This window comes from Pipistrellus kuhlii, unplaced genomic scaffold, assembly GCF_014108245.1.
Source record: "Pipistrellus kuhlii isolate mPipKuh1 unplaced genomic scaffold, mPipKuh1.p scaffold_m20_p_2, whole genome shotgun sequence".
Taxonomy (NCBI): Eukaryota; Metazoa; Chordata; class Mammalia; order Chiroptera; family Vespertilionidae; genus Pipistrellus; species Pipistrellus kuhlii.
This window is the reverse complement of record NW_023425515.1, coordinates 154,316,725-154,340,808: the sequence shown is the minus strand read 5'-3', so window position 1 is coordinate 154,340,808 and position 24,084 is coordinate 154,316,725. Positions and strand designations below refer to the sequence as shown.

The following is a 24,084-nucleotide window of genomic DNA, read 5'->3' as shown; positions in this document are numbered from 1 at the left end:
GCCACCATTACCAAAATACAAAAGTAGCCTGCCGTGCCTTTTAATAATCAAAGCTGACCCCCTTCTTGTTTCTCTGATTGGCCTGTGTCTGAGGAAAGCCATAAAAATTCCTCATGCTGCTGGAACATGCACACACCGGAGACAGACGGAACCTTCACAATGGCCACAAATGGGGAATATGACTTCCAACGAATGTTAAGCATTCTTCTCAAATTTAATTTTTCTTAATGATAGTGATTTCCTCCCACTTTTGTACCTCCAGGTTGGAGATCGGATTGTCAGCATCAATGGGCAACCTTTGGATGGGCTGTCTCACGCGGACGTGGTTAATCTGCTAAAGAACGCCTATGGGCGCATTATCCTGCAGGTACTGCAATCAAAGGAGCACACAGCTGCTGGGGGCAGATAAGTGGAGTGCAGAAAAGATTGAGCGTCACTGGCAGTAAGCATCACTGCCCAGCGGGGTGCTTGCTGATGTGAATTATGAAGGTTGAAAGCAAGAACTTATTATTTTTATTCAGAAATTCTTTAATGCCACCCATACAGGCAGTGAGCATGATTATATGAAAGCATAACAAGAGGAGAAAAATTACTCTTTGCTTCACGTGCTAAATCAACGAGGCTTTTGGCTTCCAGCGTTCTTTTGTATATCAGAGTTTGCAAGGAATAGGAAATGATTTCTTTTCTTCTGCCCCAAAACTGTTACTGAACTGCTCAAGTGCTATTTCTTCCGTTAAAAGAAGGGAGAAATGCAATACTCTTTTTCCAGTACCTAAAGTGATTGCCGACACTGTCACATTCTCACTGCATGGTAGTCATCAATTAAGGCAGGCAAGTATTTATCAGCTGTGGTCCTCAAGAGTATTGTCCAGAGGCACAGGGACAAATACCAAGAAGGAAAAATCAGATGTGCTGTTAATTATCTCTTCTTAGATTCTCAGCACTTCAAGTGTGTCTGAGGTTGATATGCAGTGAGTGAGAGGCAGCATAATGGCAGTGAGTTTCATTAAAGCGTTTCCCCGAAATGTATGATCATAACCACTATACTTCTGCGGAAGTAGTATTCAGTGGTTTATAGGTAAGAAGAATAAAACCCACCATGGTGTACCTGAGAGAGAAGGCTAGCCAGCCCCTCCGATCATTCTAGCCCTAAAATAAGTTTGAATTGAAAAACCGTTACTTCTGGGAGACCAATCTGTGGTGTTTAACTCTCAATGATCCAAGTCCAAAGTGCCAAAATAGGCATTGGGAAAGTATATGGCTTTCAGCCTATATACAAAGAATCATAAAAATACCATCAGTTTCAAGGGAGTTCACATGATCAACAACCTATTCATTCAATGGTTTGGGTCCCCGAGTTCCTGTTGAGCACAAACCAAAACATGATGTGGACTGGCTGTAGAGTCGGCTTCCCCTTTCCTCTGTGTCCCCACTCTCAGTGAAAACTTACATGGTCACCTCCCATTCCTCCCTCTGCCAGTTGTCAGCACCCCCAAGCCCTTCCCTTTCTGCTCACTGTGCTCTCTTCCCTTCAAGTTAGGCTGACCCTGAGAGGCCCCACAAGTGCAACTCTTCAGCCTCAGAGCTGTGGACCGTTGCTTAGGTACTGAATTTTACTAGGAAGAGGGCGTTATTTCAGATGATAACTATGCCAAGACAAAAAAGTGTCCCCCTTAACAAGATCTGCTAAGTATTGCTATTTTCATACACTGATACTATGTGCCCAGCTCCACCTTCTTCACAAGGAAATAGGGACACAGTTCACAAGTGTAACTTTCACTATAAAAAGCATCTTGCATGAAAATGAACTCATGCTTGCCCATGCGGAATTAGCACTCCATTCAGCCACGTTGTCACTATGAGCACACTCTTAAAGGAATTCCTTATTTTTCCTAGGTCTGTATTTTAAGAAGAAAATGATATTCTCTTGCATGAATCACATGAGTTGGTGTTATTTTTTTTTTAACATGTGTTATTAAAAGCTCAAGGGAATCCTTTGGGCTTTGACAGTGTACTATGCACAGTTAAGAGCAGGGAGCATATGTGCTGCCAAAGGCTTTAGACTCAAAGCCCAGGAGACTCTCGTGTTCTGCATCAGACACCTTTCCCTTGCCTAGAGTATTTGCTTTAATTAAAACGGAGTGCAAGTAGTACCAGCAATCCAATGCTCACAGCTCACTTGTCACTAGGTAATTGTTTATACTATCAGAGGAGCCAGCCTATTGACAGATCCGTAGGGAAAGCCAGATAATTGTGTCTGACGATGTGAAAAAGACTATTGCCTGTGTATCTGCGAATTGCACAGGGAAGATCAGGGTCTGGGTCAACAGACTGCAGGGTGGAGAAGGGGGGAAAGAGGGGAAGAGTCCACCAGCACTTCTGGAAGCTTCTCACAGTTTAAATTGCCATCTCCAGGTGTAATAAGGAGGTAGATATCCGTAACCTTCATGTCTGATGGTTCCTTATTCCCAGTTATAGATTAGTCACTGCTGGTTGATTTGGCTATGAGGGGTCATTGAAAATGTTTCCAATTATATTTGCTTCTGTGGTTTGGTAATTTGTTACTTCAGCTCTTTTGTCTATAAAAGTACTGTAGAATTGTTTTTGGATAAAATCTAGTAATTCAGGCTCTCTGCTAAAAGGAAAAAAAAAACTTTTCTTTCACTATTTTTTTTTTAGTACCTACATAGAGGATAAAAGAGCATTTGAGGGATTTTTATCTCCAAAGAAAACTGTGAGACTTGTTCTGGGTTCTGAAAGAGATTTTCCAAACACTTTAGAGCATCGGAAATTAGGTGGATTGAGGGAGCATTGACCAATCTAGGAAATTCAGGAAGAATGTTCTGGGAGAGGAGAGAACATTTCAGTTTGGGACCTCCAGGTGGAGAGAAGTCCACCAGGCATAAGAAACGTGTTGCCAGTGGGGTGGGAGGGCGGAGGGGGGAACCTCTTGTGGGAATCAGACAGGGTAACGTAAGCCATTGGCAGTTTTTTTATGTCAACATCCACCCTGCCTGCCACATTAAACTTCATCAATACTGGTTCACTGAATGGCCGCTGGTTTGATTCCTGGTCAGTCCACATGCCCAGGTTTTAGGGTCAGTCCCCAGTTGGAGTATGTGCCAGAGACAGTCAATCAATGTTTCTCTCTCTCTCCCTCTCCCTCTCTCTTCCTACTTTCCTCTAAATAAAAATCAATAAAATATTTTTTTAAAGATGATAAATTTCAAAAATGGCTTATCAGCATGACATTTAGCTTATATCTCTAGAATTAAGAAAAGTTCAGTGTGTCTCTAGGGAGTGAAAGCATTGAATTTTTTATTGTGAACTGTATTTAAATTTTTATAATGTACATACAAAAAGAAATTACCTGGAGAAATAAAATAGAAAAGGACCAGGAGTCAAAAATACAGTTCCTACACACTAAGAGATAAAAGAATTTCAAGAATAACACACTTACCAACGAGGCAAAAGTAAATAAAACTATAGAAAAGTCACTACAACTGGCAGATAAATCACTGACAATCTTTAATACAATTGAGTTATTTCTTTTAGAGTTGGTGGCAAGTCAGTAGAGAGCCAGGGAGTGATTGGGAGCAAAGGAGATAGAAGAAATAGTTGAGGCAATGGCTTCTCTTTTAGGGTGGTCATTTTCTAAGAGTGAATAAAGAAAAGATTTTAGCATTTGAGAGAACCAATTACAGCATGTAATAATTACAAGAGTTCACCAAAGCTTGGGGAGCTCAACAGGGTTGAATCAAATGTAGTTTATCTGTGGGAAATGGCTAAATGGCACTCCCCCAAACCTGAATAGGATTGTTAACTGCCAGACAGCTCAGGGCATTTTATTGCCTCCTATTGGCCAAACATCTGAATATTTGTAGGCTATTCCCCAAGCTAATGCTTTTGTATTCTATCCTTTGATAGCTTACCCTTTGAAGTATATATTTGCCTAAGGTAAATTGGTGTGAATAAAAGCTGAACCCTTTGTAAGGCTGGGAAAAGAACCCCGTACGACACCTGACTGAAGGACACCAACACTTCTCAAACTTTAGTAAACTCTAAAATCACCTTGAGATGATCTCACCCCCAGTTCTGATTCCATAGGAGTGGAGTGGGATCCAAGAATTAGCATTTTTAACAAGCCCCCAGATATTGCTGATGTTGCTTTTTTTAGAGACCAGCCCGCGACTCACTGGAGCAGGGATGAGTAAAAGATTTGCACATATTTTCCTCTATTCCTGAAATGCCCATTTTACCACAACCCTCATCCTCTCTTTTTAAGTCTGTGAAATCCTTTGTTTAGAAACTCTTCAATCAAGAACAGGAAGTGTTCATGATCAGTTCACCAAAGACCATGAACTTATCCACAATGGGGACAGTGTCTGTGCCTTAGGTCAGGGCCTAGCCCAGCGCAGATGCCTAGTACATATTGGTTGCATGGAGCAGGTTGCTGAGCCATGCTGATCAAGTTGATGATGTGAACTTAAATCAGCACAGTTACCAATTGGGTCCAGGAAAATTCCAGTAGAGGAGAAAGAGGGATTGGGTTGGGAGTATCATTAACGGACTGGTTTGTGAGTCATTCTTAATCTTGGTTACCCAATAAAATCAGATTCCAGCACCCCAGTGATTTCATTGGACTGGGATGTGGCATGCACATCAGGATGTTTTAAAGTTTCCCAGGTGACCCACAGGATGAGAACCACTACTATAGAGCCTAGGACCATCGGAAAACACAGATATGTACATTACAGTGGTTCAGCATTCTGGAGAAAGGCACTGCATGTAGATGATTAAGGAGTCCAAGGACGAAAGATATTTTTGAAAGGCATTGGGAGTCAGAGGAGCTTCAGCTAAAAGGAACTAGAAAACTGACCTCCTTCACTCAGGACTCTGCTTTTATGTGGAGCTGGGCACATATTTCTTGTCATTCCCATCTGGCCTGCATAGTTTCTATTGAGAAATTAGCTGACAATTGTATGGGTGCTCCCTTGTAGGTAACCAACTGTTTTTCTCTTGCTGCTTTTCTCTTTGTCCTTTGCCCTTGGCATTTTAATTATGTGTGTCTTGGTGTGGTCCTGTTTGGATTCTTTTTGTTTGGGGTTCTGTGCACTTCCTGGACTTGTAAGTCTATTTCTTTCACCAGGTGGGGGAATTTTTCAGTCTTTATTTCTTCAAAAAGGTTTTCAGAATCTTGCTCTCTCTCTTCTTCTGGTACCCCCATTATTCGATGTTGGTACTGTAAGGTTTGAGGCACAGGAAACTGACTACCAAGACATTTTAAAGTAAAGTTTATTCCCCAGTAATGAGCGAGACTCATTACGGAGGTAGAGAAATCAGAATTGAAGGAGTTGGGAGGGGAGTGGGACCCAGCCGGGCTGCCTCCTGGACATGGAGGACAAGCAGCAAGTGGGTTGGTCTGGGGTCTTTTTAAGGGGAGGATCAGGAGAGGGTTGGACTCAGGGCAGAACAGGAAGGGGTGGGCTCCAGGACACTTTGGCATGCACTGATTGGTGGTTCAATGTCTTGGGGATGTCTCTGTGACATCATTAATGTCATAACTCCGCCTACCAGTTGGGAGGAGGGAGAATGCTTAAAGTTGTCCCAGAGGCTTCTTACACTATCTTCAAATTTTTTAATTGTTTTTGCTTTTTGCTTTTCTGGTTGCGTGTTTTGTGCTTCTTTGTATTTCAAGTCTTTGACTTGATTCTTGCATTCCTCTAGTCTGCTATTAGGTCTCTGTATAGTATTTTTAATTTCAGTCAGTGTATGTTTAATTTCTAGTTGGTCCTTTTTCATATCCTCAAGGGTCTTGCTAAATTTATCAGCCTTTTCTAGGAAATTCTTTAAAAACCTTATAACTGTGGTTTTGAATTTTATATCCAGTCCTTTGTTTTCCTCCATTTCTTGTTTGTGATCTGTTTCTTTGTCTCAGCATTCTCACTGCTTCTCTGAGTTGACAGGGTAGTTTTGTTTTGTTGGTGTGTTTTTTTTAATATATTTTATTGATTTTTTACAGAGAGGAGGAGAGAGGGATAGAGAGCTAGAAACATCAAGAGAGATGTGCCCGCAACCAATGCACATGCCCTTGACCGGAATTGAACCTGAGACCTTTCAGTCTGCAGACCGACGCTCTATCCACTGAGCCAAACCGGTTTCAGCGATAGGGTAGTTTTGATACTCTTGATGCACCCCTTTGTGGACTGTGTGTACAGCCTTGTAGTTAAGTCTTGATTGTTTTTGGTATTACTGGGAGGGATTGACTTCCAGACCAGTTGGCTGTGAGGATCAGCTGTGTCTACACCTGGAGAACTTCTGTGCTGGAGACATCCTTGAGACAAGACTTGAAAAATTGCAAAAGCCTCTGTGCTCAGCTTGAATGGGGTGGAGTCTCAGGGCTGAGAGGACAGTCTTGGCTTCCTGTCAGCCATGCCCTATTAGGCTTCTGGGTCTCAGTGTCCCTAGGTAATCACTGCAAGCACCTCTAAGAGTAAGCCACCCTCGAGTTTCACCCACTGCCAGATAGTCCAGTTTCTCCCCCAATGAATCTGGATTCCCAGATTCTCTCCTGGAACTGGAGTTCAGCACAGTTGGGAGCATCTGTTTCCCACCCACTAGAGAAAACCAGACGTATAGTCAGCAGTCAGTCCTCTCTGCACACATTTGCATGTGCGCCTCCAGACCTCTGCCTTTCATGGCTCCCCTGAGTTTCCACCTGACAGTCAAGATTCTACCCATATAAGCCTGGGTTCCCAGGGTCTCACCAGAACTTGGGTTCAGTGCAGTCAGAACTGGGGTTCAACACAATTGGATGCTTTTGTCTCCTTCCCACTAGAGAAAGCCAGCCAGGCACTCAGCCACCCGCATGTGTGTCTCCATACCTCATCCTTTTGCAGCTCCTCTGATTCTCCGTGTGCTTTCCTCTTTCCTTCTAGTTGTAGAATTGCCACTCAGCCAGCTTTCCTATGGTTCTGGATGATGTTTGTTTTGTCTTTTAGTTGTAGCTTTGAAATTGCTGTGCGAGGTAGCAGTTTAGGTGTTTACCTATGCCTCCATCTTGGTTTCTGTCAGTTGATTCTTATATGTGCCCTGACCAGGGATCAAATGTGCAACCTTGGTATATTGGGCAATGGTCTAACCAACTGAGCTACCCGACCAGGGCCAGGCAAGCCTTTCTTATTTGTTCTTCTGTGTTGCACCCCTGGAAATCTCTGGAAATCTCTTTACCTGGACAGTCTTTCTGTCTTTTTCATCATGCCTGCCCTCTGGATCCATGCTGGGTCTTAGTGCTAACTTTGTATTTTGTACTGCAAGATTTGAGTCCTAACAAATCTAATGGTTAATTGTATTCCTTTACATGATCAGCAGCTCTGGAAATTTGTATGCAAGGATCTCAAGCTCTTGTGCATTGTAATATTGTAGTTATCTGGAAAAGATTTTGACTTCTTGATTCAAAATGTAATCCCCCAACTTATTTTTAAGAAAAGGTACTCATCCTAAGATTTGTGCAATAAAGATCTGTGCTTTATTACTCAATTAGACATTTTAGTAAACATGCATTGTTCTAATATAGAAATACAATTCTGACTGGATTTAGTTTTGCTTATAACCTAAATTATCAAACACCACAAGGAGCCAAGGCATGAGAGAGAATATCCAAATGAATACCTCCCTACAGAAAGCAGTTTAAGGAGGAGACAGAATTTAAGAAGGAAATTAATGTTGATAGGAAAACCCTAGAGGGGGAAACACAAAGTAAGAGGTGGGTGCAGTTGGAGGAGGGAACACTGAGTGAGGGGTGGGTGCAGTTGGAGGGGGGAACACCGAGTGAGGGGTGGGTGCAGTTGGAGGGGGGAACACTGAGTGAGGTGTGGGTGCAGTTGGAGGGGGGAACACCGAGTGAGGGGTGGGTGCAGTTGGAGGGGGGAACACCGAGTGAGGGGTGGGTGCAGTTGGAGGGGGGAACACCGAGTGAGGGGTGGGTGCAGTTGGAGGGGGGAACACCGAGTGAGGGGTGGGTGCAGTTGGAGGGGGGAACACCGAGTGAGGGGTGGGTGCAGTTGGGGGGGGAACACCGAGTGAGGGGTGGGTGCAGTTGGAGGGGGGAACACCGAGTGAGGGGTGGGTGCAGTTGGAGGGGGGAACACTGAGTGAGGGGTGGGTGCAGTTGGAGGGGGGAACACCGAGTGAGGGGTGGGTGCAGTTGGAGGGGGGAACACCGAGTGAGGGGTGGGTGCAGTTGGAGGGGGGAACACCGAGTGAGGGGTGGGTGCAGTTGGAGGGGGGAACACTGAGTGAGGGGTGGGTGCAGTTGGAGGGGGGAACACCGAGTGAGGGGTGGGTGCAGTTGGAGGGGGGAACACCGAGTGAGGGGTGGGTGCACTTGGAGGGGGGAACACCGAGTGAGGGGGGGGTGCAGTTGGAGGGGGGAACACCGAGTGAGGGGTGGGTGCAGTTGGAGGGGGGAACACCGAGTGAGGGGTGGGTGCAGTTGGAGGGGGGAATACCGAGTGAGGGGTGGGTGCAGTTGGAGGGGGGAACACTGAGTGAGGGGTGGGTGCAGTTGGAGGGGGGAACACTGAGTGAGGGGTGGGTGCAATTGGAGGGGAGATCACAAAGTAAAATTTAATTACATCCTCAGAAGAAAACATGCTTTTTGGTCCTTCCTCTTCCACTAATTCAAAGGTCTCTGCATGTTCCTCAGGCTCAGCAGATAATGCTTCTTCCCCATCTTTTATTTTATAAGTCTCCCCCTCCTCTAGTGGGGTGGTTTCCTCCTCTTTCCTTTCATAAGTCACCTTCTCAGGTACAGGCATTGCCTCCTCCTCCTCCTCCTTCAGGTCAGCTACCTTCCTCTCCTCAGAGGAAGGGATTTCTTCCTTCAGGCCAGCCATCTTCCTCTCCTCAGAGGAAGGGATTTCCTCCTTCAGGCCAGCCATCTTCCTCTCCTCAGAGGAAGGGATTTCCTCCTTCAAGTTAGCCGGTTCCCTCTTCTCAGATGAAGGGATTTGCTCCTTCAGGTCAGCTGCTTCCCTCTTCTCAGATGAAGGGATTTGCTCCTTCAGGTCAGCTGCTTCCCTCTTCTCAGATGAAGGGATTTGCTCCTTCAGGTCAGCTGCCTCAGGTAGACACTTACTAAAGTTTTGATCATAGAAATTTTGGGGAGGATGTAAGAAAACAAAGTGCTTTCGTTAAATGCCTGGTGAAACTTTAAACTGGTAACTTAGGAAGATCTGTTCAATTTAGTGGATGTCACTCAGCAGTTCCGTATCCAGTGACCTCCCTTACAGAACCATTTTCAAGATGTTTATAGCAGCGCTATGTGCAACGTAGGAGGAACTTAAAAGACCCAGAGGCTTTGAACTAGGTGAATGGTTTTGCAGGATGAATGGGAAGTGTGGGAGATATCTGTCACATCTCCAGGTCTCCAGGGATGAGGGTTCAGAGGAACGTAGGTTGCTGCTCTGTAAAAAGCCAGACCATAGGTTGCCAATCTTAAGAGTTGGAAGTGGTGCCCTGGCCGGGGTGGCTCAGTTGATTGGTGATCATCCCATGCACCAAAAGGTCTCCAGTTGAATTCCGGGTCAGGGCACATGAGGGCTTAATCCCCAGTAGAGGGCATGTACGAGGCAGCCAATTGGTGTTTCTATATCTCTCCCTCTTCTTCCTCTCTCTAAAATCTATAAAAACATTTCTTTTTTAAGTAAAATAAATTTAAAAATTAAAAAAAAAGTTGGCACAGCCAGCATGGCTCAGTGGTTGAATATCAATCATCAATCTATTCAATGTATGAACCAGGAAGTCAAGGTTTGATTCCTAGTCAGGGCACATGCCTGAGTTGCTGGCTCGATCCCCAGTGTGGGGGTTGCACGAGGCAGTTGATCAATGATTCTCTCTCATCATTGATTTTTCTATCTCTCTCCCTCTCCCTTCAATTCTGAAATAAATAAATTAAAAAAAAATTTTTTTTCTTAAAAAAGTTGGAGCTGCCGTGACTGGTTTGGCTCAGTGGATAGAGCGTCGGCCTGCAGACTGAAAGGTCCCGGGTTCGATTCCGGTCAAGGGCATGTACCTTGGTTGCGGGCACATTCCCAGTGGGGGTAGTGCAGGAGGCAGCTGATCGATGTTTCTCTCTCATCGATGTTTCTCTAACTCTCTATCTCTCTCCCTTCCTCTCTGTAAAATATCAATAAAATATATTTAAAACAAAAACAAAACAAAACAAAAAAAAAGTTGGAGCTTGCCTAGCCGGGTCCAAAGATTCCAGACACCACAGCTCTTGAACCACACATTCAAGTTGTGCAGACTTAATACCCATAACCAAAGACCTCCAAGCCTCCCTGCCTTACCCAGGATTCCTATTCTGCCCTGCTCCTCTCTCCACTTTGAACGGCATGTGTTCACATCTGCCCCCCACAGTAGATGGCATTGATCGCAAGCCTGGTTTTGGAGGGCAGGGAACACATTTGCTTTCCCTTGGTTTCCTCTGCTCCCATCTCTATCCTCTGAATCTATTGTACCACAGAAGTTTGTACCCAGGAATTAAAGATATCCTTTTTTTGTTTTTTGTTTTAAAAAAAAAATAAGTTTTTCATTAGCCTATCTGCCTTCCCCTACTTCAAAACACACAGCCTTACCTTTGTGCTGTTCAGTCCCAGGTGTTGGTGGAGCAAAAGCAAGCACTTCAGATGCAAGGTAAAGCAGGGCTGAGCCAGGACTCATAGACCGCATCTCCTCAAACTTGTATCCAGCTGAACATATACCCTCTTCCCAGATCAGATTATTATTCCCTTTCACAAATGAATCTGATTTCTGAGTTAATCCCTGGGAGGGCAAATCAGAAAACTTGGAAATGAGATTAACTCCTTTCACAAATTAATCCCTAGGAAGGCAAGTCAACTTGAGAAACCAACAATGCCTTGGGGCTACAAAGTCATCTGGAGTAACGGGTTTGTTCTCTCCTTATCTTCCTGCCAAAGACCTAGCTGCTGATGAAAATCCTTCTCGTTGCCCACAAAGCCCCTTGGGTTCCACTCCTACAAAATGGGCGCAAACCTGGGTAGCTCCTAGGATCCTAGGTGGATCTTGGATTTAATATTATAAGTGGTTGGGAGACCCTTTTTATTTCAGGGTTCTGGGGTGAGCTAGAGGCCTTGATGTGTTGGAGGAGTGTGATGATATTGTAGAAGTATTTTCATGTTTTCTAGCTAGATTTTTTAAAATGAGCAAAAATTTTTACCCAAATGAACTATCTCTTTGGTTTCATAATTTGTATGGCTGATTTTATGAACTCTTGAAAGTATCTTTCTAGGTAAAAGTTAAAAAGCTTTCTTCTAGAACATCTGTGGGGTGTCTGTCTCCCACACCCACGCCCTCTCTGTGTGGTATAGGGGAATGGGGTGATATTTTCTGCCTGCTGCCAAGCACAGGCCATGATGACTGCCTGCTCTATTTGACCTGCTGTTAGACTATCTCTCTGCCCCTCTTTCCCCTTGTTCCATATCTACACTGTGACGTCTGTGCCCTCTTAAGAAAAACAAAACAAAATAAATAATAACAAGAAAAAGAGAGAGAAAAATAAAAATAAAGAAAGTGAAGTCTTTCCTCTCACACCAGGTGATTTGCCTCACACTGCATGTGATTGAAAGCACTAGATTCTAGGGTAAAATGCACTAAGCCTCTATCCTATCTAATAAAAGAGTAATATGCAAATTGACTATCACTCCAACATATAAGATGGCTGCCCCCATGTGGACACAAGATGGTCTGCAGGAAAGGGCAGTTGGGAGGGACCAGGCCTGCAGGGGAGGGCAGTTGGGGATGACTAGGCTGGCAAGGGAGGGCAGTTAGGGGGGACCAGGCTGACAGAGGAGGGCAGTTGGGGGGGAACAGGCCTGCGGGGAAGGGCAGTTGGGAGGGACAAGGCCTGCAGGGGAGGACAGTTGTGGGGGGACCAGGTCTACAGGGGAAGGCAGATGGGAGGACAAGGCCTGCAGGGAAGGGCAGTTGGAGGTGATCAGGCCTGCAGAAGAGGGCAGTTGGGGGAGGCCAGGCCAGCAGGAAAGGGCAGTTGGGAGGGACAAGGCCTATAGGGGAGGGCAATTGTGGGGAACCAGGCCTGCAGGAGAGGACAGTTGGGGGAGGGGGACAAGGCCTACAGGGGAGGGCAGTTGGGGGCAACTGTGCCAGCAGGAAAGGGTAGTTAGGGTTGACCAGGCCTGCAGGGGATGGCAGTTGGAAGCAACCAGGCTGGCAAGGGAGGACAGTTAGGGGTTACCAGGCCAGGAGGGGAGGACAGTGAGAGGCAACCAGGCCTGTAGGGGAGGACAGTTAGGGGCAATCAGGCTGGCAGGGAAGTGGTTAGGGGGTGATCAGGCAGCCAGGCAAGCACGCGGTTGGGAGCCAGTAGTCCTAGTTTGTGAGAGGGATCCCAGATTGGAGAGGGTGCAGGGTGGGCTGAGGGATACACATACGCATCCCCCATCCCCCCACCCCTGTATATGAATTTCATGCATCGGGCCTCTAGTTTTTATTATAATATTACAACTAGTGGATTTCTAATTAGTCAGCTAGAGGTGCCATCTACTAAAAGGTAGAAAACTAGAGGAAAAATAAATTGAAGGAATTCTGCTTTTGGATCAAGAGTTAGTCATTCTTTCTATGATGGTATTCCAGAAGATCCTGTAACTTGCACTTAGCAGTGTTTTCCCCCAGGGTAGGGTCCTTCACCCAAAACGTGTTCTGATCCAGTGGGGCTGGGGCCAGGGCTGGCCTGTCACTTGCTTTCCTTCTAAATATTAACAGATACAACCAAGTGTACAGGCAACCACACCCTCTGTTGGTTTATTATGAAACTGCAATCAAATCAAGCTCCTTTGCACTTAGTCCCTTCACTGTCATTGTGCACAGAGGATAATAACTTGGAAGAACTGTTGATCAGGAGCAGGGGTAGCCCAGAAGCTCTTGAGAAAGAAGCTCTGATAACTCTGAGGTGAAGATAACTTCAGGCTAAGCAGACAACGCTGGCTTTTATGATTCCCACCTGACAGATGAGGAAGCTGGAACTCGGGCACAGTGTCATTTAAGTGGAAAAAACTGAACAGCAGAACTCCTTTCTGTGTCCTAGTATGGGCTATCAGAGCTATACCATATTTCTTCTGAATGCTTTGGGATTTTTTTTTTCATGGTAGAAATACAAAGTGAATGTTTAAATGTTATTCCGTTATACTTTTGGGACCATCTAAAAGGCAAATCAGACCCTGGATTAGCTGAGTTGGGTAGAGCATTGTCTAAGGTTGTGGGTTTGATTTCCCAGTAAGGGCACATACAAGAATCAACCATGAATGCATAAATAAGTGAGGGAAAGTTAATGTTTCCCTCTCTCTTTCTCTCTTCTCTTTTCCTCTCTCTAAAATCAATCATAAAAAGATTTTAAAGGAAAATCATAGAGATATTCATTCTTTCTTTCATTCACCAGATATTAATCAAACACCTAATATACACTGGATAGTTTTTCATAATAGAGATACAGTAGTAATGGATTACAGGAGTAAGTGGAAGTTGTACTGATACTCTCAGTACCAAAGTGAAAATACAACTGAAATCCAGAGATACAGTAATAAACCAAACAGACAAACTTCCTGCCCACACATTCAAATATGAAGTGATGGATGAGCCCTGTGACACTCAGAGTTAGAGGTTTGGGGGAAATATGACAAAATGACCAGAAAGTTGAAAGGAAGCTTGACTAGTGCGGTGTCATGGAAGCCAAATGAAGAAACTAGTTTGAGAGAGAGAAAATCACTGTGTCAAATGCTGCAGATAGGTTGAATAAGATGAGGAATGAGAACTGACCGTTGGATATAACTATGGTTTCTCTAATTCTACCCTGACTTATAATGGCTTGTCTTGTTCTAACTTCCCCCCCAGGTTGTAGCAGATACCAATATAAGCGCCATAGCAACTCAGCTTGAAAACTTGTCTACGGGCTACCACCTTGGTTCACCAACTGCTGACCATCAACCAGAAGACACAGAGTAAGTGTCCTAGAGGCAGAGTGCCTATTATGTGTGTGGGCAATGCTCAGTGAGACCTTTTCCTGAAGAAGAGGAGGGGAAAGTACACACTACTTTTCTAATTTATAGATAGTCTCCAAGAGAGTCCAGGGTTTCCTCATTTCTCACAGAACTTTGTCCCACTGGATAAGTTCTTAACAGACTGGTGGCTCAGGGCTGGTCACTCTTACATGTGCCTAGGCCTCTCCCCCTCACCCCCCCAGAAACCACAGAATTACAGCCCAGGTGCACCCTATCCATTATGCAAGAAACCAGGTTTCCTCAGTTTTCTAAGCAAAGTCTTGTGGCACTTGCTGGCATCCTTCATTAAAACAAGTCATTACCATGAAAGTTGCTCATTAAGGCAGCGTTTCTCAAACTGGAATGTGCATACGAATAATCTAAAGAGCATATATTAAAATGCTAATCTCGCTGGGCCCATTCTCAGAGATGCTAAGTGGGTGGTCTGCAGTGGGCTACAGAGAGGCAGAGCACCCGCACTTCAAGAAATGCTGTTATTCCTCTCAGTACAGCACTGCCTGGTCACCTCTCAATACCAGCACTGCTCCATAAATGTTTGTTGACTGCTCGGAAAGATAACAGCCATTCCCAACTTTTTCCTGATGTTTTATCAACTTTTTTGGATTTGTTTTTCTTGAGGAAAGAATATGAAACTAAGTTCATTTTACCATGTTCTCATTATGAGAGTAATAAACCATGCTTTTAAAATATAACAAATACATGAAAATATAGCATTTTCAAGTTAAAAATAGCCCTTTCTTAAAAAAAAAAAAAAAAAAAAAAAAAAACACACAGGACCCTTGTAGGAAGAGTAGTATACATTTAGCAGTTTTTGATCCCTATTTTTTTTTTTAATTTTTATTGATTTCAGAAAGGAAAAGAGAAGGAGAAAGAGAAACATCAATAATGAGACTCATTGATTGGCTGCCTCTTACTGGGCTCAAGCCTGCAACCCAGGCATGTGCCCTAACTGGAAATTGAACTATGACCTCCTGGTTCACAGGTTGACATTCAACCACTGAGCCATACCAGCCAGACTATATCTTTTTTTTTTTTTTTTTTCTGATTCCACAGCTGCACAGCTCCTGACAGGTTGAGAACTACTAGCTTAAGAAAATTTAAATCACTTATAATCCAACCACTGTTAACATTCAGAGATTTTTTTATTAGTATTCTAGATGAAAATTTACAACTAATTGAAAATGTGAGATAAATGGAGGCAAAGTCCATCTGATGTTGCCAGTTAAGAAGTGGAACGCATTCCTCCCTCTCCCCCTGAAACAGGTCCCTAATTGGCAATAGATGAGATTAGGAAGGTCTCTAATGATTTGGTGGCCCCTCAGGAGCTAGTTCTAAAACAATGGCTTTAGACATCTAGGTTCATTCCCATTCCAATATTCTTGAAAATGGGGGCTTGTGTGTGAAAGAGGAAACAAATCAAGTTCATGTCTAGCCAGTGAGTCATTCCTGAGAGACTTATAAAGCCACCAAGTGATGAAAGGCAGAGCCTTATCCATGACGTCAATACCATTCAGCCAAAGGGGATAATTCATCACTATTTCATCAGATATTTATTATTGCCTTCCTAAGGCTCGACACTGTATAGTGCTGGGTCCCAAGGATTCAAGCTTAGGAACATAAGTGAAGGCATTGCCCCAGTCCTCAAGGAACTGCCAGAGACCCATAAATCTGTGGTTATAAGAGTTGATAAGTATCGGAGAGCTAAGTTCAGTGGGAGAGATGAGTAAGCCCAGGGTCCTGGAAACCCATGGAAGAGGAGCACAGCTCAATCAGGGAGTGTACTTGGAGGCACTAACGCTAAAGCTGAGTTTTTTGTGGTAACTGGGAAAAGCAGGAATTGCATTCAAAACAGTCAACAGTTTATATGGTATAGACATTCAGCAATTACTATGGCTGCCCGCTATACACAGCCAATAAGAACTTCAATAAACAACTGAAAATCAAGCCTGAAATTAGCCAGGCAAAATTGGGGAGAGGGAAGAATATTCTAGTCAGACAGAACAGCATACTCAGGGTTGCTTGCATCCCAGTTTTGCAAATTTTTCTAAACGTGTGAACGGCTGAGTTCACACCACCTGGCTCTGCCTGCCGGACATGGGAGCTGCCACAGAGCAAGGGGTGCTGCCGGGCTACATGTCTGAGCCTCCTTCTGCAGATAGGACAGCAGGGCTGCAATACCGGAGTTCCTCCAGGTGTTTGTTTACCTGTGGACAGCCACGTGTGGGAATCGGAGGCTGGTATGAGTTAAGCTTAGATTGAACTCCATGAACTCACATAGGTAATTTAATGTTCTAGCCATGTTGTTTCTGAGAGAGATGACTTCCACACTGGACGAAGCTTGGAAAATCCGAATGATACCTTTGAAACACATTGCTTTTATCCCTTTTCGCCCTACCTTGGCTTCTCTCTCCTCCCCTGGATTTCCATTCTCATTGACACAGTCATGATCCTGAGCTTGTTGTAGGCACGGTGCGTAGTGCTAGGAATTCTCAGATGACTAAGACCTCAGGAGTTCGTGGTCCGGTAGGGGAGGGAGAAGGGTACGTCACCACAATACACCACAACTAGGGCCATCATGGACACCTGGCCGAGTGCAGAGGGAGCACCAAGGAGTAGCTGACTCTCCCAGGGAAGTCCTGGGAGCACCACAGTGAAGGTGGCTTTTGAAGAATGACTTCGCACCTTAGACGGACATGGCGGAGCAGGTGCGTGAGGGTGTTCAGGCAGAAAAAGAACAGCAGTGTAGTTTACTAAGTTATCAGGCCACCATTGCCCCCTCAGGACACAAGTCCACCTGTAGACTGGCAGTCTACACTCCACTCAGATGATGCCCCGTGCACATTCTTTAAGGATGTAGACAGCTCCATTCAGTTTTCTTTTAAAAGTATCTTTATTGATTTTTATAAAGAGAGGAAGGAAGAGGGGAGTAGAGAAACATCCATGTGAGAGCAAAATATCATTTGGCTGCCCCCTACTTGGGATCAAGCCCACAACCCGGGCATAAGTCCTGACCAGAATCAAACTGTCAACGCCCAACCAAGTGAACCACACGGGCCAGGTCTCCATTCAGGTTTAAACAGTCAACTTAAAAGTTTAAAACTAAGCACAGAGAAGGATGCTTTGACAATTTCAGGATCATGACTTTATTTGTAAATAAAAAACAGTGGGTTGTATGAAAGGGAAACCCCTAAAACATCAAGACTATTGGTCATTAGTCCAGCATGACATGGGAAACTTTTTTTAAATGTTCCTAGATTGCTCTCTCAGAGTTTGATTTGATCTTAATAGTTTCGCAGTATGAAAGTCTCTCTCAAATCTGTGTTCTTCCATGAAAATGAAATTCCTCTTCAATATCTACTCTTCAATTAAACAGCATGCATTGTGTTTTCAGAACACCTCCACCTAAGATTATTACTTTGGAGAAAGGCTCTGAAGGATTGGGGTTTAGTATTGTAGGGGGTTATGGAAGTCCCCATGGAGACCTGCCAATTTATGTCAAGACTATATTTGCAAAGGTATTTTTTTCCTTTTTTACTGTACTTTTTTTTTTTTTTTTAATCAAACCTAGGTGAGATTTTTTTTTTTAAGTGCTTTGGTTTATTTTGGGCTATACCTGAATGTGTACATGTATGCTTATTTCATTTTAATTTTATAGGAAATTCCTGTACTACACTAGTGAAAGATAAGTTCTTTTATAATAGTGGAGTCACAGAGATGTAATTTCCTTTGGACTCTGCAACAAAAGTAGAAGCTGGCAGATTTTAATGATTGTCTTCTTTCCGCAACACAACATCAGGAGCAGTACCATGATCTTGGTATTACTGTGGGCTAGAACAAAGATGTGTTCTCCTTTAAGAAAAGGTAGCAGAAAAGAAAAAGAAAGAAAAAGTAGCAGACACAAGAGGACACATAGCATAAAGCTTTGTACAAGCCGCAGATCAGTGCAACATTCATGGCTTCCCGTCACTAAAAACCTCAGGAAACTTGAGTTTAAGGTGGTTTCTTTTTTACAGTATACTCTGCCAGATACCTACCTGCGGGACCAGCCTAGGAAGTTAGATGAAGACTAGATAATCCTGTTTTTCAGGGATTAGATATTCCAACGTATCCTACTTAACACACAGGTCATGGCATGCATACTTCCAGATGGCCCTTAGCTGTTATTTTTAACTTCATTAGGATTTTTAAAGTTGGAATGTGATTTTATTGTAAACTTTGAAGAGCTTTGAAAAGCATTCACTATTGATATTGCCTTTTTCTCATTGGTTTTATCACAGTCATTTGTTTATTAATTGATCCAATTGTCCCCTTTAGCTTTATTTTCCTAAAGACATAAAGATCTTAAAAAAAAAAAAAAAAAAAAAAAGAAATTGGTACTTTCTCTTTTTAGAAAGCTGTACTATACATTCAGTACAAGTCCACTTTTCCCTGGGCATATCTTATCACCTGCTAATGGGGCCTAACTGGGACCTGATCTAATTCTAAGTCCTTTGGCACAGGCTTTGGCACGGGTGTACTCACCTGTTTCCATCTTGCCAAGGTGCCTATGAAGAAGGCATGTTATTCCTAAACATGCATCTGTGGACTTGGTGACCGGCCAAAGGATAGGGGGGAGGCAAATTAGGAACATTCTATATAACTGTGCTGCCTTGGTCTGATCATTCCCAAAGTGGATCAGCCACCTGCAGACACCACCGTAAGTAGTCGCAATGATGACTCCTTTGGGGCATTATTATACTTTGCCTTTAAGAGAGCCAGCTATGGAGATGCAGGTAGAGGAAAGGCTGCAAAATAAGCCCTCACCTTTTAGCAAGTTGCGCCTGTGCCTCCGCCTCGAAAGGCGCCTCCAGAATGTTGTCATCACCATTCACTTCGTCACTGTAGGGAGGTCAGCTGTGGTCCAGAGAGAGGACTGCTTACCTTCTAAGGGCTTTGGACCCAAGGCCCAGAGTTCAGCAGCCTGCACCAGCCGCACCTGTCTCCACGGGCACGTAAACCAGTGGGGCCGGAGCTGGGCAGCTTTTGTCGGGTCATTCACCGGAACATACAGCTGAGAGTGCAATGACCATGCACTGCTGGTGGGTTTTTTAAAAGAAGCAACCGTCAAATCACAGCGGGACAGCGTAGTGGGGATAATGAATGGACTGAAGCTCACACAAAATGCTCTTTTTAAAGGTCCCCATTGAAAGTGCCCATTTAGGAAGCACTTAGCATAGAGTAAATATTGAGTTGGCCTGTTTTATTTTTTAAGGGGTGGACCTTTTTTGTAAAGTGAGGCACACCTGAAAATTAAAAGCTCTGAACTAAAAAAAACACTTAAGGCCCTAGCTAATGGCCTGATTGGTTGAGTCAGCCTCAATAAAAGAATATTCCAATGCAAGTTATTATTGTTAAGATTGTTCCATAGAGTTTTCTATAAGATTTCATTTGATGACTTTTTCTTTCCTTTTTTTATGTGTCAAAGTGAGCCAAAATACCCAAATTTAAAAGTTTTCTTAAAAGAATCAAAACAAAAACTGGCAAAGGATTTTTTCCATTAAATAGTAGTCTTTCTAAAACAAATTCTGACACTAAGCTAAACATTTTCCCATAGAAATTTTGAATATCTAGAAACTATACTTATATGCTTTCTGTGTTTTTTAATACTGAACATATATTATTAAAAATGCTCGTCTTTTTAGGTTTCTAGATCTTAGATAACTTGCAACAGGGTGTGGATTTTTTTTTTTAATCCTCACCTGAAGATATGTTTTATGTGTGTATTTTTCATTGATTCTAGAGACAGAGAGGAAGGGATAGGGAGGGAGAGAAGAAGAGAGAAACATCGATCAGTTGCCTCTTGTACATACCTCATTTGGGGGTAGAACCTGAAGCTTGGATATGTGGCCTCATAGGGAATCCAACCCTTGACTTTTTCATACACAGGACAACACTCTAACCATTTAGCACACTGGCCAGGGCTCTTTTTTTTTTTTTAATTGAGAGAGAGAAAAATTTATTACAACATTTGTTATCCCACTTATTTATTCATTCAGTGGTTGCTTCTTGTATGTGCACTGACCGGGGATCAAGCGTACAACCTTGGTGTATCAGGATGATGCTCTAACCAACTGAGCTACTTACTCAACTAAAAAATTAATTTGGCCCATCAAGATCTCTTTCCACTCTAGAAATATGAACCATAGCAGGCACTTGGGTATATAGAATTTGCAAGACCATTGTCTTTCAGATGTTTGGTTGGAAACTTCAAAATCAAAGCCAAATTAGGTCCTAATCCCTTCAGCAGTCAGATTTTACCATAAGCAAAACAAACAAAACAAAGCCATGGACCTAACAGCTTCAACAGCCCTGAAAATTTAGGGAGCGGTCTTTCAGAGCATATAAGAGCATGAGTTTGATCATCAGGGGAGTTTCATTGTATTATATTATCACCATTAGTGAGTAAATATTGTGTGCCATACATTTAATCCTTAGAGCAGGTGAAAATTAGATAGCAAATGCCCGTTTACAAAGCAGGGAAGGCTAAGTGAGCAATCTGGGTCACAGCAAGTGGGTAAAAGCCTCATTTCCCAACCAGATGGAAGTCTATCTGCAAGCCATTTCTTTTTTTCTTCTCTGCTTAGTCCTCAAATGCCACATTGATAGTCTAGGAGAGGAGATACAGGTCAGTAGGAATTATCATGTAAGCATAGCAATACCTGGAATAGTGTACAGACCCTAGAAAGCTGAAAAGTCATCCTTTTTTGCTTTCCTGAAAATAAAAATTTGAAGAGCTTAACGTGCCTTTTAAAAAAAAAAACAAAAAACTAATTACGCAAAATAGCTGAGGTTCACTGGAGCCTTTAAATCTGAGTGTAAAATTTAATAAAGTCCAGTCAGCCAGTAATTCTAATTTCATTCATTAGAGTTACTTGTTTAATCCTGACTTTAGTACAGTTATCACACTTCTTAAAATAGAAAAAAAAAAATTGTAATGACATTGCAAGTTATTTAATTTTGGAATCCGCCCCACCTCCCTCACCTCCAGTAAAAGCCTGGATTGAGTATTCTTTATTACAGTTTTATCCAGGAACTCTACCCTTTTTGCAGTTTTGAAATTCTAAATAATCCACCCACCAACTCAGGACCTCCACCTCCAGTGGACACGGGTCTCTGGGATGTTAGTGCCTCTTCGTTCAACTTCTGAATGAGTCAGGCAGGTCCTCGGCACAAGTGGGCCTGACTTAATTTCCCCGGTAAGTCAGCACCACTTAAGGACCCTTATGGCACTGACTTTTCATAGGATTTTCTTGGTTACCCATCAGTTGAGAAAAGTCTGGGTCTTCTTTTTTTTTTTTTTACTGACACAAAATGTTTCTGGTACTCTTGTGGCATTTTTTTTTTTTAATATATATATTTTATTGAATTTTTACAGAGAGGAAGGGGGAGGGATAGAGAGTTAGAAACATTGATGAGAGAGAAACATCGATCAGCTGCCTCCTGCACACCCCCCCACTGGGGATGTGCCCACAACCAAGGTACATGCCCTTGTCTAGAATCGAACCTGGGATTTTTCAGTTCACAAGCTGACGCTCTATCCACTGAACCAAACCAGTTTTGGCTCTCATGGCATTTTTAGATCCTCAGCTTCAGAATGGAAAAAAGCCCAAGTGTCACTTGCTTGGTGCCATTTTGAGAAGCCATGCTGTCTGGGTATATAAAGAACGTAGTCATTTAGAAACCGATGTAGATGATCGAAGATATGTGAAGTGGAAGTTTTTTATTATGATATTGCAAAATTTTAGACATGCTACACTTTTGTGTATGTTTACATAGGAGAGCTTTGTTGAGATATAATTCATATATCATACAACTCACCCATTTAGAGGCTATGCTTATTATTTTTTTACACTTATTTTTGACAGATCACCACAAAGCTGATAGGTTAATAACACAGTAGGAACCCTATACATATAATAAAACTAACGCCAGATTCAGTTCTGCCTTCATTTGTGTATGACATATTCATGAAAATGACATTCAAATTCCATTTAGCACTTAATATTGAAATAAGGTCCTACTTGTATTAAAAAAAATGTGGCTGTTATTACATTTCTACTAATATGTTACTTAATGCATAGTTAAGGTTACTATTCAATAACTATTTGAATAGCATATCCCGAATTTTTCTTAAGTTTCTTAATTTAAAAATATTACCTAGAAATGACTTTAATTGGTAATTTTTAAAGTTACTCTTTTAATATGCACACCATATTACTAATATGATTTGAATTGCCTCACCCTGGATTAAACTGGAATGTTTCTTGTTTGTAGGGAGCAGCTGCAGATGACGGCCGATTGAAGCGAGGTGATCAAATTTTAGCTGTTAATGGCGAGACTCTAGAAGGTGTCACTCATGAGCAAGCTGTGGCCATTCTAAAACGCCAGACAGGGACTGTAATCCTAACTGTGCTGTCATGAGCCTCGGGGTCCTGATCACAAAACAGCCACAGGAAGATGAAGATCTGAGAGGATAAGGAGCAACTTCAGCTGAAACCCACCTTCACCGATTCTTACTGCCTCATCCTCTCTGCTCAGGAGAGATGCTGAGCTTCCCGTGGATTTCCCACATCAACAGTCATCTCCCTAATGCTTCCCAGCATCCATCACTTCTTGGTGAAGTTGAATGTGTCTTATCTGCTTTGCATTTACATCGATGTGTATCAACTAGTAGCAACTGGTTCTGATTATATTTGCTGAAACGGTAGTTAACAACCACTCATTCGTTATGTCCTGCTCTCCCCATCCCTACTCAGAGGCTTACCAGTGATCTCAGATCTCATCTGCTTAACAGAAACAAATGTTAAGCAACTGTCAGCTCACTCCTGATTTACTTACATATGCTAATTGTGTCTTCAAGTATGCCAGAAAACATTAGCTGCGTAATTAATTTCCCAGTGATCCCCAAGATGAAATACCAACTTCTCCTGTGGGAAATTACTGTGCGCTCTTCTGTACGACTTACAGTCAAATAAGTCTCACACTCAGTTCTCGGATAGATCTTTATACATTAGTCACTGGTGATTATGATGAGTCAATTTGCAGACTGTAATCTGAAAACTCTGAAAGGCTTTCAAATTATTTACTTAGTTACAAAAATGCAGACCACCTAGCAAAAGCACCTTATTCTCAACAGGAACAATTAGCACCCATGTTCTGAATTCTAACAATGCGAAATTATGTTCCAGTCTGGGAAGTTCATCTGGAGGTAATGGCATCTCAGTAGGCAAGTATCATTCCCACCCCTCAATCCTCGGACGGGGTGGAACCCCCAAAACCACACTACAGAGATCAGAAAGTTTTGTCTCAAGGTCTGGGTGGCCTTGGCCTTTCAGCACACGGAGTGACAAATTTGAGCAGGCGTCTTCAAACTATGGCCCGCGGGCCACATGCGGCCCGCAGAGGAGTCTGATCCGGCCCGCCAGGTTTTTTGGGCAGTGAGCGCAGCCGAGGTGTTACAGTAGGAACTAGTAGTTCATATAGTCCGGCCCTCCAGCTCTGAGGAACCGTGATCTGGCCCCCACTTTAAAAAGTTTGAGGACGCCTGAATTTGAGTATCCTTCTCCTTGGCTCCAGACTGGTCAGTCTAGCAGCACAGACTGTAGGAACACAGATAGAACATTGTACATAGCCACAAGGTGACAGAGCGAATAAACTGAGTCTAGGAATCCATGATAGCTCCTTGGCTAATGTCTCCTGGTCTCCATTCGCTGTAGTTTTGCATTTTAAGAAAGTAACTACAGCAGAAAGTGCAAACATACCTTTAAGGGTGGTTAGGGACATTCTTATTCTGGTATCAGCAGGGGGGGAAATGGGGAGATGCTTATCAGTGCCTGTTTTAGGTTCTTCTGTTAAAAAACACACACCAGGAGGATGAGTCCCGGCATCGCTAACGGAAGTAGTTGGCATTATTTAACTAAAACACAATGCTGCAAGTGGATCATAG

The 24,084-nt window shown here is 43.1% G+C and overlaps 1 protein-coding gene across 9 annotated transcripts in view; it reads left to right on the top strand.

Annotated features, from left to right (window-relative positions):
• The window catches only part of PATJ (PATJ crumbs cell polarity complex component), a 304,720-nt gene extending 281,225 nt beyond the window's left edge, over positions 1–23,495 (top strand). For 6 of the 9 annotated variants that reach the window (XM_036447829.2, XM_036447830.2, XM_036447825.2 and 3 more), the window contains 4 exons: positions 263–367; positions 13,933–14,039; positions 17,473–17,614; positions 22,413–23,495. In XM_036447829.2, the coding sequence (XP_036303722.1) occupies positions 263–367; positions 13,933–14,039; positions 17,473–17,614; positions 22,413–22,559 (501 nt within the window). In that variant the 3' untranslated portion in view covers positions 22,560–23,495. Of the gene's footprint in view, positions 1–262; positions 368–13,932; positions 14,040–17,472; positions 17,615–22,412 lie in introns of those variants that run through there. The other 3 variants (XM_036447823.2, XM_036447831.2, XR_006742178.1) reach the window with 3 other exon arrangements.
• The last annotated feature ends 589 nt before the right edge of the window (positions 23,496–24,084 follow it).